This window comes from Acinonyx jubatus, chromosome C1 (assembly GCF_027475565.1).
Source record: "Acinonyx jubatus isolate Ajub_Pintada_27869175 chromosome C1, VMU_Ajub_asm_v1.0, whole genome shotgun sequence".
Taxonomy (NCBI): Eukaryota; Metazoa; Chordata; class Mammalia; order Carnivora; family Felidae; genus Acinonyx; species Acinonyx jubatus.
Window position 1 is genome coordinate 109,536,684 of NC_069381.1, and position 14,357 is coordinate 109,551,040.

Genomic DNA, 14,357 nt, shown 5'->3' on the forward strand with positions numbered 1-14,357 from the left:
CATTGTCATTGGTACTGAGGCTCAGAACTAGGGCCTATCCAAGCAAAAATGGCCCTTAAAGGCCATCTGGTCCGGTGGCTTTCAACCCCAGCTACACTTTTAAATAAGCTGGGGAGTTTTTAAATTATCAATGTCAGGGTCCCCCACTCTAAATCAGTTAAACCAGAATCTCTGAGGGGGCAACTGGATGTTTGTAAAAATTCCCCAGGAGGCTCAAACGTACAGCCAGGATTGACAACCATTTAATGTTGTCATTTAATCCCTTTATTTTACCGATGCCCAGAGAAGAGAATAGCTTGGCCACAGCTACACAAAGAGTTAGACTCGTTGCATGACTTTAGGCCAATTGTCTCAGCTTCGTCTCACCTCTGTCCCTCTTTATCAAGTACATCCTTACTTATTTCTCTGTCTCATCCAGTTATGCCTATAAAGCTGGCTCAACACAGAGCCACCTACTTACTACTATTCATGCTCATGTGAATTTTTTTTTTTTTTTTGAGGGAGAGAAAGTGCACGCACACAAGTAGGGTAGAGGGGCAGAGGGGGAGAGAGAGAGAGAGAGAGAGAGAGAGAGAGAGAGGATCTTAAGCAGGCTCCACACTCAGTGCAGAGCCTGATACAGGGATGGATCCCATGACCCCGGGATCATGACCTGAACTGAAATAAAAAACCAGACACTCAACCAACTGAGCCACCCAGGCGCCCCTTTGCGAAATTGTTCTTAAACAGCTTCCTCAGCTGTGAGCTCATTCTGAGCTGAACCAACACCTTCTGAGTCTCTGGCTACTTCCCCCACTGGGCTGATAATGGCCTCCATACCCAGCAAGTGCTCAACACAGCTGCCCTCCAAGAACAGTGGAGAACACACAGGGGCACAGGGGGGTTGGGAGTCAGGCCTAGATCTGAATCCTGATTCCACCATGTAACCCCTCCTAAACTTCAGTTTTCCCCTCTGTAATATGAGCTTAAAACCTCTGCCTTCATTGTTGGGTGTACTGTAAAGCTCTGACTTCTAGATCTCTGCTTTGTGCAGTCTCCTTCCAAGGCCCTGGGAGGGGCTCCCACAGTTTTATGGTCACATTTTTTATTCTTTTTCATAAAGAGAGCTCCTCCCCCAAATGTTATCAGCCTCAGACCCCACCAAATTTGGCTCAGCTCTTCCCCACCCAACAGAGCTGAAAAAGACTGTGTTCATAAAGTGTGGGACATGCAGTAGATGTTCCACAAATGTTACTTCCTTCAGAACAGCCCAGAAAAGGGATGCAAAGAGAGACAGAACTATAGCTGGTGTGCTTGTTACATGTCCCCTTTAATGTCTCAACTGTTGCATTCAGCCATCCAGCCCCCCCCACCCACCCCATTCCACGAGTGGCCTCTGGGCTCCAGACACAAGCCTGAGGGAAGCTAAGGCACCTGGCCCTCAAGCGAGGCCTCCTCAGCTCTAATGTGGCTGTGGATCCAGTCAAGGTAGCGGCTGACTTTAGTGTAAACGCCATAATTGTGGAGGCGCCCACAGCCCTCGCCCCAGCTCACCAAGCCCACCAGGAACGAGGTGCCGCGGAAGGATGCAACCATAGGCCCCCCACTGTCGCCCTCACAGGCATCCTGTGAGTCCCCAAGGATGCCCGCGCACAGCATGTTCTCAGAGATCATGTTGTGCATGGCATTGATGCACTCGTTTTGAGGGACCACGGGGACCTTGATGAAGTTGAGGACGAAGGTGCGGTTTCTCTTGGCCTCGCTGCGATGGCCCCAGCCAGTCACCACCGTCTCCTGGCCAGCCTGGGTGAGCTCGCGCTCCGCAAGGCCACTGTCAGGGAGGCAGATGGGCACGATGGTCTGTGAGAGGATGGCGGGCTGGGCCAGGCGGAGCAGTGCGATGTCATTGTCTGAGGTGCTTCTGCTGTAGTTGGGATGCATGAGGACCTCCTTGATGTCCAGGTCCAACTCCCACTTCTCCCTGCGCCGCAGGTCATACTCCCCTATGGGGCAAGGGGGGCAGTTGGAGTGGTTGGGGGCAGCACCAGGGTCCACAGCTGGAGCGGACGTCACGCATCCCAGGCACTGCCATGGGCGCCACAAATCTCACATCCCTGCCAGGTGTCGTCTTAAAGGGGTGGAAGGCTGGTTGGAATTGAGGCTTCACTCGATGGGGCAGGGAGGCCTGGCGGCCGTGGGCAGTGAGCAGGGAGGCCAGGGACACAGAGAGGAGCCACAAAGGGTGTGTGGAGCTACTGTGGTGCAGAGACAAGCCTCTCCTGCCAGCACTGCTGGCCTGAGAGCAACGCAGCAACAAGCAACTGGGGGGGGAGCTGACAGGGCAAGAACAGCAAGACACAAGACCCAGAGGGAAGAACCAACAGGACACAGGCTCTGCCGGGGAAGAAAGATCGGATCACACACCAGAGACAAGATCCTCCCCAGCAAGGCTGATGGCTCCTGGAGGGGCAGGGGCAGGGGAGTTGGAGATTCTAAGCCCAGTGCCACTGGAGGCCACTGGCCATTGGTTGTGTGGCAGTTTATTGCAGGGAACGTGAATTGGTCATTCTCAATACAGCTTTTCCTTCTTTTTTCCGCATGGACAGTGGAGAGCCCCTTCAGAAACTGGTACAGAGTGGGGCCCAGACTCAGGGCCCTGGGGACCACTGCAGCTGCCTTGCTGTGGCAGATGCCAGAGTCTCTGCCACTCAACTCCATCAGCTTATCAGTCTGTGTGAAGCATGGCCCTGGATCCAGGCCATGTAGATCCCTTGTGGGTGTCTGTACCCGACAGCACTGGACGTCCACACAGCCTGCTCCATGTGAGTGGGAGTGAAGAGGTGTGTGTGTGTGTGTGTATGTGTGTGTGAGACGCCCCCCTCACTTTGCAAACACATGTGTGTAAGCACCTGGGCACCAGATTTGAAGAGAATCCCCACCTGCCATATACCAGGTGTCACTGCGTCTCAAATCCCACCAGGGGAGTGGCTTGGTCAGGGGAGCACTGAGGTCTCTTCTCCCCAGACACCTTCCGTGGAGCTCAAGCAGCCTCTTGTTCAAGCACCCTGAGGATCAGGGTCCCCAAACCTGGCGAGGCTGCTGGCACCACACCTCCTGGAGGCCTCCGAGGCCCCTCCTGCCCAGCCCCAGTCCGTACCGAGCCTGACCATGAGCTTCTTAGAGTCCTCCATGCAGTGGGCCGCTGTCAGCACCCAGGACGTGTGGATGAGCACCGCCCCGCAGGCCAGCTTCTTCTTTGAGTCCAGCAGGATCACCTGGAATGGGAGTGGGCAGTGACATCACCACAACTACCCCTGACAGCTCCAGGCCAGGGCCCATGGCGCGCAGCACAGCCGTGGTTCTCAAGCCTGAGGTGCTGGCTGCAAAAGTGGATCTTTCCTGTTCCCTGGTCACACAGGCACAGACCCACGGCCCTTTGCTGGCATTTTCTATTTCTGCCTGTTTTACAGAGTTGGCCTGTGGTAGGGCCTCTCCCCACCTTTGCCCATGCTGTTGCTGTAGTTATTCTCCACAGCACCCAGAGAGTTCTACTCACCCTTGGGGCTCAGGCTGGGACTCAAGTCCCCTGAGGAGCCTTTGAAGCCTGAACGGGGATCCCTTGGGGTTCCATCAGGTCCTGTCCCACTGGCCATCCTGGCTTTGGTCCCATTGAGTCGCTGTGTTTAGGAGCCTGACCCTCCCAGAATCTTTGAGCTCCCCAAGGCCTGCCAATCCCCTGCTTATTGATTTCTGTGCCATCCAATGCCTGGGACCAAGTAAGTGTTAGCACCCACGGTGAGGCTGGAGCGGTATTCAGGGTCAACCATCCCTCCCACCTCTCTCCCAAGCAAAACACCTCTCTCACCTCTCCTCTCCCATCTCTCACCTCTCCAAGCAAAACACCCTGGGCCTCCGCCTAAAATGCCACTGGCAGTGCATTATCTTTCTGGCTCTTTAGTAAAATGATGGCTTGCCTTCCTGTACGTCCACCACATGCCCCTGTGCTCAGCCCATCCAGCCCTGGCTGCTATCCCCCATCAAGTACCTCCAGCTTTCCCCCCAGCTTTCCCTGAAATGGCTCCGCCATTAGCACAGCCCCCCACCCCAAGCGAAAGCAGCATTTCCCCTTCCCATCTGGGCATCCTGAGTGGGGGAACTCCCAGCAGGGGATCTGTGATTCCTCACCCAAGAGGCTGCTTCTCCTCTCACCTGCCAGGGGCTCTCCCCCCATCCGGATAGCTTCCCATTGACGAGCCTTGGATCTATTTGGTCAGCTTGGCTTGTGTCACGTTTCACAGTCTTGCGCTTCTTCTCCATTCGCCTCCCTGGCCTCCCACAGGGGAACTTCACTGAAGTAGGGGAAGCTGGTGAGCTCCTGCCGGGTACTGCTCCCTGAGACTGCTCCCCCACCTTTGTCAACTTCCTGCCTGCAGCCTAGTTTGCCCCATTGTAGGGGTAAAGGCATATGTGATGCTTAGGGACCCAGTTACAGTAACTTGAAAATCCCCTCTGTTTGACTCTGGCAAGAGTCAGATCAAGCAGCATCACTACCCATCCGTGTGTCCTTGGTCAGGTTGTTAAACTTCTCAGAATTCCCAGGGCCACTGGGAGTAATCCCTGAGATACATAAGTAAAGTCTCATGCTGGGATGCCACCAAGCTCTTAACACAGGTAAGAGATTATGGGGAGGAAGTGGTGGGCGTTCCTGGAGAGCCCCCAAAGTAGCTCTGAGCACAGTCGTGAGGTCCTCTGCCAAGGGGAGAGAGCATGTGATGGAGCATGGAGGGCTGGGAGGGCTGCCAGAGTCTGCTCATGATGGACCATGCATGCCAGGCTGAGAGATTTAGACTTGTAGGAGCAATGGGCAACCATCAGCAGGGGGATTGCATAGTGACAGAGAATGGAGACAGCAGCAACAAAATTCCAGAAACCAGACATGGCAGCTGACTATCTGAGAAAGCAAAAATCTCAGCCAGTAATAGGGGATTCTAGGAGCTGACTGCTTTTATTACCAAACACCACCGCCCCCTGCCTCAGTGCTTCCGAATAACACAGTATAGGTAGAACTGCAGACTGAAATGCTGAGTTTGGAAAGGAAACTACTAAAGCCCTAGACCTCTGTGCCAACCCCCCAGTGGCTTGACTCTCTTCTCCAAGCCTGCAGAAGTCCATAGGGGTATTCTCTGCACAGGGGGAACCAGAGACTGTGCAGAGCCACAGGAAAGAGTGATGTGCAAGACTGACCAGAGGGAGTTACCCAGACATCTGCAGCTTCCCTGCTCCATTCCAGGGGGCTGGACTCTTCCCTGCTCTACTCCAGGGGGCTGGACAGCAGGCTGGACCCACCAAAACATGAACCTGGGGGATTCCTCTCAGGAAATGGCCTAAACACCTGAGGGGCTGGGCAGTAGGGATTCTGCCAGGTGACCTGGGCTTTCCAATGGCCTCAAAGGAACACCCACAGGCCACCAGGTCCACCAGGCATTTCCTTGTAAGTTCCTGTGAATCTCTATTTCAAAATAAAAAGTGAGACATTTCTTCTAAGTAAATGGATTGGAATATAATGTTGTGGAACACTCCCTGGAAGAACACAAAGTCAAAGAAATGGAAAATAGAAGGATAATAAAATGAAAAGAGCAACCCAGAGGAAAAAGACCTGAATAATAGGATGTCCAAATAGAGAGAACAGAGAAAGCAGCAGGGAGATTATCAAAGAAATAACTAAGGAAATGTGCCCTGAGGCCGAAGATATGGGTGCACCTAGGGCACTGTAGGTCGAATGACACAAGACCCATGGTGAGGAGCAACCTGCTGGAATTCATTATACCAGTTGTAAAACTCTCACTTCCTTGTACATATACAAAGTTGATAAAATGTATAAGAAGGAGAAGCCAGAGGTATAAGGGGAAATGGGATGCCAGACTGGACAAGGTGTCTTTAGAAAATAAAGCCAGTGGGACCTCATCAAAATAAAAAGCTTCTGCACAGTAAAGGAAATAATCAGCAAAACTAAAAGGCAACTGACAGAATGGGAGAAGATATTTGCAAACAACATATCAGATAAAGGGTTAGTATCCAAAAATCTATAAAGAATTTATCAAACCCAACACCCAAAAAACAAATAATCCAGTGAAGAAATGGGCAAAAGACATGAGTAGACACTTCTCCAAAGAAGACATCCAGATGGCCAACCGACACATGAAAACATGCTCAACATCACTCATCATCAGGGAAATACAAATCAAAACCACAATGAGTTACCACCTCACACCTGTCAGAATGCTAACATTAACAACTCAGGAAACGACAGATGTTCGTGAGGATGTGGAGAAAGGAGAACTCTTTTGCACTTCTGGTGGGAATGCAAACTGGTGCAGCCACTCTGGAAAACAGTATGGAGGTTCCTCAAAAAATTAGAACTACCCTATGACGCAGCCATTGCACTACTAGGTATTTATCCTAAGGATACAGGAGTGCTGTTTTGAAGCGGCACATGCACCCCAATGTTTATAGCAGCGCTATTGACAATAGCCAAAGTATGGAAAGAGTCCAAATATCCATCAATGGATGAATGGATAAAGAAGATGTGGTATATATACACAAAGGAGAATTACTCAACAATCAAAAAGAATGAAATCTTGCCATTTGCAACAACATGGATGGAATTAGAGGGTATTATGCTAAGCGAAATAAGTCAGAGAAAGACAAATATATGACTTCACTCTATGAGGACTTTAAGATACAAAACAGATGAACATAAGGGAAGGGAAGCAAAAATAATATAAAAAGAGGGAGGGAGACAAAACATAAGAGACTCTTAAATATGGAGAACAGAGGGTTACTGGAGGGGTTGTGGGAAGGGGGATGGGCTAAATGGGTAAGGGGCATTAAAGGAATCTACTCCTGAAATCATTGTTGCACTACCTGAAATCATTGTTGCACTATATGCTAAGTAACGTGGATGTAAATTAAAAAAATAAATTAAATTAAAAGAAAGAAAGAAAGAGAAAAAGAAAAAAAGAAAGGAAGGAAGGAAGGAAGGAAGAAAGAAAGAAAAAGAAAATAAAGCTAGCAGGAGTAGTGGAGGAAGATGCCAGAGGCCTGGCCCCCTACATCCGCTCACAGTTTGGGAGATGAGTGACTTATGGGCTCATGCTCCTCCAGGAAATTGTCCCCAAGGTGAGCAGGGGTACCTGGAGGGAGGCAGGTAAGTGAGGAAAAGAGCAGGTGGGGGCACCCCCCAAATCTGGGACGGACCCCAGGACCGAGCACCCGGAGCAGGGGTGGCGCATTTCCTCGCTGGCTCCCCCGAAGCCTCCCCGGGCCGCCCCCTCCCCGGGTTGGGGGGCTCACCCGTGGGCTCGCACTGCAGGTGGTCGTCCCCCAGCTTGTAGCCCGGCGCGCAGCTGCAGCGGCGCCCGCCCTCCTCCTCCAGGCAGTAGTGCGCGCAGCCGCCGTTGTCCAGCGAGCAGTTGGAGAAGCTCACCTCTGCGCGGACAAGGGAGGGGGCGCCGGGAGGGCACGGTGGCGCGGCGCGACCGGCCCCCCCCCCCCCGCTCCCTTTTCCCGCCCCCACTCCCTCCCCGCCCCGCGGGGCCCGACCGCTCGCCCATATCCCCGCCCCCCCTCCCCGCCCCCTACCGCGGCCGGCCCTCTCACCGTATAGGCAGAAGCGGCCCTCCCAGCCCGGGTCGCAGTCACAGCGGAAGGCGCTGATGCCGTCGATGCAATTGCCGTGCCCGCAACACGGGCTGTCGCACGGGTGATCAGGGGGTGGGGCCGCGCACTGGTCCTCGTCTGCGACACGGCGAAGGGGTGTCACTGGTGCCGCCAGCCCGTCCCCGTCCCTCCTGCGGCCCAAAGAACCCGAGGGGGCACGGGCACAGCGGCCTGGGATGGAGAGCGCACTCACCGATGTACTTGGCCCAGAAGGCCAGCTGTGGAGAGAAGGGGCAGCATGAGGGGCCGTCAGCCCGTGTGTGCCTGGGGAGCCCGCGGGTCCCCTCCCGGGTCCCACCCAGGTGGGGCAGGGGAGGGAAAGGCTTGTCGGGCCGGTGGCCAGCCAGGGTAGGGCCACACTCCTCCTTGCCTGCACCTCCTTTGCCATCTCCACCCCACCTCCCATTCACCCCACCCTACCCCCTTTGCGTCTGGAAGCCTGCTCTCTGGACTGTCTGCTACCACAACAGCCTCTGTAGGGGAAGGGACCCCAAATCCCTCAGCAGGCTGCTCAGCCTCCTTCCTGCCCCCATCACTCCTTTAGGCTTTTCTGGACTTCTCATGCTCATGGTCTTTCCCTAAGCCAGCTTCTCAAAGTTGAGACCTTCTGGGTTAGATGCTGATTGCTGGTTCGGAAGGTCTGCTGGTCTAACCAAGTCCCTGCTGCTGCTGCTGGTCTGGGGCCACCACACCTGAGATCCACTGCAGGATGCCTAACACCAGCAGGCCCCTGCAGCAGTGGCTGTGCTCTGTGGGGCCTGGGAGATCTTAGGGTGAGGTGGGAGAGCCATGGGAGGGATGTGATCTGCTCAGATGGTGGCTGCAGAAAGTCCTTTGGGCGTCAGCCGAGGAAGCCATTTGGGAAAAGAGGCCGTGAGGATCTAGGCCACGAGGTAGCAGCCAAAGGGGCAGACCAGAGCTCCCCCTCAGCCTGGGAAGGCCCTACAGACAGCTCAGAAGGGGCCCCCTGGTGGCAGCACAACTCTTTGTCCTAGTAGTTCAAGTAGGCCGTTGGGGATGGAGGGTCTGAGTCCTGTATCAGATAGCCACCTCTCTTACCAATCCATCCTTCTACCTTAGGGCCACCACAGAGCCCTGGGAGCCAGAGAGGACATGGGCTCTTCCCTCAGATCCCCTGAGCAATCACATTTAGCCCCTTGAGAATTTGAACTGAGGCACAGAGCAAGTGCATGTGAACAGACATCAGAACAGACACCCTGATGGGCAGGTGCGTGGCTGGAAGCAGAGAAGGTGGCATTTTGGCCACAGAGAACAGGCGAGGCAGTAGTGGCCAGTGGCGAGTGGCCAGAGAGTGGGCTGAACTTCCTGCAGTGGGACTGTTGTCCCAGCCTAAGGCTTCCCCGACTCCCAAGAGGGCCTCAGCAGTGGAGCCCCAGCTTGCTCATCCTGCAGGCCCCCGCCGGCCACCAGCCTACCCGCCCTCTTCAGCCAGCGCTGCAGCCTTACTGTGTCATCCACATTTTGGAAAATCTCCTGGGCCTCCTCCAAGTCACAGATCTCCTCCACGCACTCCCGCTCCAGGCTGCCGGCCCGGAGCTCCTCCAGGAAAGTGTTGGCTCGCTTGCGGATCCGCAGCACCCGGTGGGAGAGCTCTCTGCTGGAGAACACTGAGTCTGGTTTGGGAGGAGGGGGAGCTCACTTTGGTGGAGGGGCCTGAGGTGGGTGGGTGCTGGGGTAGGGGCCGCACTGCAGGGAGCCCAGTGAAGCCAGGAGGGGTTTTGTCTCGGACCCTCCAGACTTAAGACCCCTTCTCCTCTGCCCTCTTCCTCCACAGGCAGCAGATGGCCGGCCTTGGAGGACAGAGGACTTGGCCACTCGTGTGCTGAGCCAGGCAGCCCTCCCTTGGGACCCAGCCTGAGCTCCATGTGTGACCTTGAGCGGGTGGCTTTGCCTCTCTAACCCTCAGTTTATTCATGCAAACATGAGGAATAATGGTGTCAGATGGCACAGGGCCTGACACAGAACTGAGCACCCAGTGCTACATGCTGCTGTTATTACCAAGACTGCAAAGTTCAGTCGGTGGCATTGCTTTCTGAGTACCCCTGTGCAACCCTGTGTTGATGCTGTCCCTCCTCCTTCCCTGCTCCTCCTTGACCTCCCTAGCAGGGAGGAGCACTTCCCAGCCTTCCCCTCAGGCAGGCACCACTGGAGGACTGCAGACCTGTCTCCAGAGCTCTGAGAGGTGTCTGTTGGGGACAGCTGGGATGGAAGGACCAGGTCAGGGAAGTGAGGAAGAGAGGCCAGAGGGGCTGATGCAAAGGCCAGGAAAGGAAGGCATCAGAGTCTGGATAGAGAAGCCAAGTGGACCACAGGTGAGAGTGAACCCCCCCACCCCCACCCCCCGACCCAGGCAGATGAGCAGCTCAAGAACAGGCACAAATGCCAACAGTAGCTGGTGTGCCTGGGGCGAGGGCGACACTGGCAACTCATTCCCTCTCAGGCCTCAGGAGGTGCCCTGGTTTCCTCCTGTTGGCTGTGGGGGCTGAGGGAGGGGTGGGGCAGGGCTGTCACCTCTCAGGTCACTGCCTTGGAGGAGAGGCCGCCCTGCAGCTGGGTGGGGAGGTGGCCAGGCCTGGCTTTGGCTGTTGAGGGAGCAAGTACTTGGGTGGAGGGGAAAGGCCCCGGGGGACTCTGTGGCCTACTCCCAGGCTGGAGGAAGGAGCTTTGGGACATGACCCCCAGGGCTAACTGCGTCACAACAGTAGTCTGCTGTCACAGCTCCCCCCCACACCCCGCAGCCTCCACCCGCCAGGGAGTAGCTGCTGGGTTCCAATAGCTGGCCTGCAGGGGACTGTCAGTCACTTCCTCCCCATGTGTGCCTCTCACCTCCCCATGAGGCCCAGAGGAGATGCTGTGCGGTGTGAGGGCCTTGTGCGGCCCAAGAGGGCCTGTGAAGACCCGGAGGGTCCCAGGGAGGGAGTAGCGTGGCCTTACCAGGAGGAGCTGGTGTGGCGGAAGTTCCCCAGATGGTCACCAACAGGAAGAGGCTTGAGAGTTGCCACATTCTGAAGTTGCTGACACCTGTCTGAGGAGGACTCCTGAGCTTCCAGAAGCCCCACCAGCCCTGCTCTGCCTGCTGGCCGGCCCCCCAAATGGCAGCTGAATGCAAGGACTGAGGCTGGGGGGGGTGGGTCCCTGTTCCCTAGACAGAGAACCACTGGCACCTCAGTGTCCTTGCCTATGTGGGGCTAAGGTCACAGCATTTCCCCAGAGTCTGAGGGATGAAGAGAAAAGGAAGAAAGGGCATGGAGTCCTGGGGAAGATCAAAGGTGACTCAGCACAAAAGGGCCATGGCAGCTGAACCCAGAATGTTCCTGCCCTTCCTTGTCCTGTTCTTTGGTGAGGGTTAGGGGGTGGTGCCGTTGCTGATCTGATGGCCAGGCTAACATTTATTGGACATTCGTGGTGTTTTCCCAGCAATTGGTACATGGTTCAGAAGCCAGGCCACCAAGTCAGACCACTTGGTGCAAATCCCAGCTCCGGGACAGCAATACTGGGCAGGATACCTAACTGCTCCTTGTCTCAGTTTCCTCATTTGTAAAATGGTTAGAAAAGCTGTCATTTCTGCCTTATTGGGGTTACTGTGAGAATTAAATAAAATGCTCTAAAGACAGGGTTTGTACACAGCAAACGCTCAGTAAATATCGGCTTAGACGAGTGAAGTAGCTTACTTAAAACCCGCAGCCAGGACACAGCAGAGCTAGGACCTGGCCCCAGGCCTAGAATCCTAGCCCCTGCCCCAAACTACCGGGTGCCCTACAAAGCCCCAGAAGTAGCCCTGCCAGCTGGAAACCTAGGAGCGAGCCCTCCACTGCCTCCAAGCCCCAGGGGTAGGCCTGCCTGCCCCATCCGCAACCTCCCCCACTCCCTAGGTTTAGAGGTGGGGGTGAGGTGGGGGAGGACAGCTCCTGGGCTCCAAGCTGCCCCTGACGATGTCCTTCATCCCTGGAGGCCCTCTGACGACTTCTCCTTGCCTCAGAGTCTGGGAAGAAGGCCCCTTGGAACTGTGGCGCCCAGGCCTGAGGAATGCCAGCAAGCGCCCAGGCCGGCCTTGTGGCAGAGCCCTGATTTCCCATTAGCCCAAGCTCTAGCCAGCCTCTCGAACCCTGGCTGGAGGATTCAGACTTCACATCTGCCCATCCCTCCTCCACCCCCCTCACAGACCTGCCTCGAAGGGGACTTACTGGGGTGGGCCAGGGAGAAATTGCAAGGTCGCCGTCCTGCCGCCATGACAGTCTGGACCTCGAGTTAATCCATAACCACAAATATTTGCTTGGCCCTCAGTGCTGAGGCCACCCCCTCCACAGATAAACAAACAGGCTCCCAGCTCAGGATGGCCTGGTTTGCCCAAAGCCCACCTTTGTCCACCAATTGGTGTCAACCAGGAGGGAGGGAGCCCTTGTCAAGCTGTCTCCAGATGTGGTCTCATTTTGGCCTCACAGTGGCTGCCTAAAGCAGGGACCTTGTCCTTATGTTGCAGATGGGGACACTTTTACCCAGATATATTGCAGTTTTCCCCAGACCAGCGCAATTGGTAATGATCCCATATTTCACCAAATCTGGGATGCCATTAACTGTAAGATGCACCTATTTTATGTGCTAGTATAAAAGGGGGAAAAAAACACTGTCAATTACATAGTGATACACTATCCCGATTTCCAATTTTCGTGCTGAAAAGATAAGCCTCTCAGGGTCCCTACCACGTGAGTGCCAGGCACTGGGCTAGACCCTCAGCTCCAGTCACCCCTATAGCTGCCCCCTACAATGGCACATGGCTACTCTTATAATCTCTCCTTTGCAGATGAGGACACTCAGAAATCTCTTATTTGTTGCCCAAATTCACCAAGCTGCTAAGTGGCAGACCTGGAGTAGACTCAGGTCTTCTTGGCACCTCTTGGCTGCTTTTGTAAACAAGTGAGAAAAACAGACTGGGTCCCAGAAAGGCTGTTAGGATGCTGGGAAAGAGCCCTGGCGCTGGTCCTTAAGCCTTCCAACATTTATTAGGCATCTTGCTTCCCTGCATGCACCATATGGGACATGCACCCATTTCTCCCATATCCAACTGGCTACCGGAGGACTTGACCACACCCCTCAAAGCTGGAGCCCCTGCAGGGGGCATGTGACCCTGCCCCCGTTGACCTCTGGGACTGCACAGGAAAGTCACCTGACTCGGGGGTCGATCAGATTCTCTACCTCCGTCCCAGGAGTAGGGTCTCCGAACTCTCGTTCCACTGTGAGCACTGGCCTGGGCGTCTGTGTCTGGGCCTAAAGCAGAGGAAGCTGAGGAGGAGGAAGATACAGATGAGTGAGAGAGGCAGAGACAGGAGACCTTAGACACCCAGGAAGCTGAGGGAGCAGCAAGGCGAGGCCCCTACCTCCTGAGTGGGCACATCCTGGCTTTAGGCTCTTGAGGGTCCTCTCCTCTCCTAGGAAACCCCCCTCTTTCCTTAACTTCCCTTAAATTGACTGGGGCAGCTCTGGATCCTACCATGGGAGGCCACCTAGGTGGGTGCAGCACCATGCCTGGGCTGTGGGGCTACAAGCCCTCGTGCTGCCCACACAGCCGCTTGAGAAGGCAAAGAACGGGGTGAGGGGAAACCGGCACAAGCTGGGGTGGCCAGGGAAGGCTGCTGGAAGAGGTGGGGCTTCAGCTGGAGGTCACAGGACTGGCAGGACCCTGGTAATGGAGGAAGGGCCCTCAGGAGGAGAGGGAGAGGGGGCAAGGAGACAAACAGCAGGGGAGGTGCTGGCATGGGGAGGGGTGGAAGGGAGGGGGAGGAGGAGGAGGGAGTAGAACTTGGAAGGGAACCTGTGGGAGTGGAGAGCCAGTGGCCATGTGGGAGGGTCTGTGGCAGCTGCTTTGAAAAGGGGACACGCGGTCCTCAGGACTCAGCAGGAAGCACGGAGACCATATGCTTGACCACATGAGAGGGTGGAGCGCGCCCCGTCCTTGCTCTGGTGTCGCCCTTCTAAGTGCACACTGTTCTAGGCTGGCCTCTCCTCCACTCCGCTTCCTGCTGCCCCCTAGCGCCAGGCACAGTGGGTGTTCACTGAGACCCCCCCCTCCTTCCCTGCCCCACCAGACTCCTCACCTGCCACTTGTCCCCCCCCCCCACCCCCCCGCCCCAGCTAGCGAAGACGGTCATTGCCGGGTGAAGCCTACCTAGGGCGCCCACGCTGGTCCTGAACGTGGATAAGGGCCCCTGCCTGCTGTGCTCACAGCCCCACCCACCCGGAGGCCCAAAGCCCTGGCTCCCCGGAGAGCCAAGGCAGCTGCGGTGGGACAAGTGAAGGATGCAGGGACCTGCGGAGGCCCCGAAGGCTGCCCAGAGAAGGGCAGGAGGTTCTTCAGGCTTGTCCGCCTGCTGGGGCACCGCGGTGGGGGAGCCTGCCTCCTGGGCTCCTCGCTGGCTGGCAGCGCAGGGGACCCGGACGACCTCCCTGGAAGGGGAAGGGTCCCCACCATCAGCTAGTCCCTGAGTTGTGCTGGCTGAAAGGCCGCCATCACTTGAGGAGTGCTGCCACGAAGCCAGGGGTCAGTGCTCCAGGAAACCGGTTTCCATCCGGGCCGCTCCTCTGGTCCCGAAGGAGGGTCCAGGCCGCTGTTCCAAGGGGCTGCCTCGCCTGGCTTGGGGGGC

At 55.9% G+C, this 14,357-nt stretch overlaps 1 protein-coding gene across 8 annotated transcripts; it reads right to left on the bottom strand.

Moving 5' to 3' along the window:
- Positions 1–1,334: 1,334 nt before the first annotated feature.
- Positions 1,335–12,049, bottom strand: PROC (protein C, inactivator of coagulation factors Va and VIIIa). Of its 8 annotated transcripts, XM_027056054.2 has the most exons (10): positions 11,904–12,033; positions 10,654–10,740; positions 9,881–10,003; positions 9,166–9,332; positions 7,892–7,916; positions 7,639–7,776; positions 7,333–7,467; positions 4,189–4,328; positions 3,137–3,254; positions 1,336–1,982 (listed from the first exon to the last, which is right to left on the bottom strand). In XM_027056054.2, exons 1-10 carry the CDS (start codon positions 11,947–11,949, stop codon positions 1,405–1,407), a joined length of 1,557 nt encoding a protein of 518 aa, XP_026911855.1. In that variant the 5' UTR covers positions 11,950–12,033; the 3' UTR covers positions 1,336–1,404. The 8 variants fall into 8 exon arrangements, with proteins under 8 accessions (XP_053070831.1, XP_026911855.1, XP_053070832.1 ...); XM_053214856.1 differs by having other exon boundaries at positions 1,335–1,982; positions 7,333–7,776; positions 11,904–12,039; XM_053214857.1 differs by having other exon boundaries at positions 7,333–7,776; positions 10,654–10,744; positions 11,904–12,049.
- Positions 12,050–14,357: the final 2,308 nt, after the last annotated feature.

Excerpts from the sequence above, each read along its gene's own strand:
- PROC (XM_053214856.1), bottom strand. The coding sequence starts at position 11,949 with ATGGCGGCAGGACGGCGACCTTGCAATTTCTCCCTGGCCCACCCCA. Across the intron at positions 10,741-11,903 it reads TTTCTCCCTGGCCCACCCCA|GTGTCAGCAACTTCAGAATG; the intron begins GTAAGTCCCCTT and ends CTCCTCAGACAG. Across the intron at positions 1,983-3,136 it reads GAAGCTCATGGTCAGGCTCG|GGGAGTATGACCTGCGGCGC; the intron begins GTACGGACTGGG and ends CTTGCCCCATAG.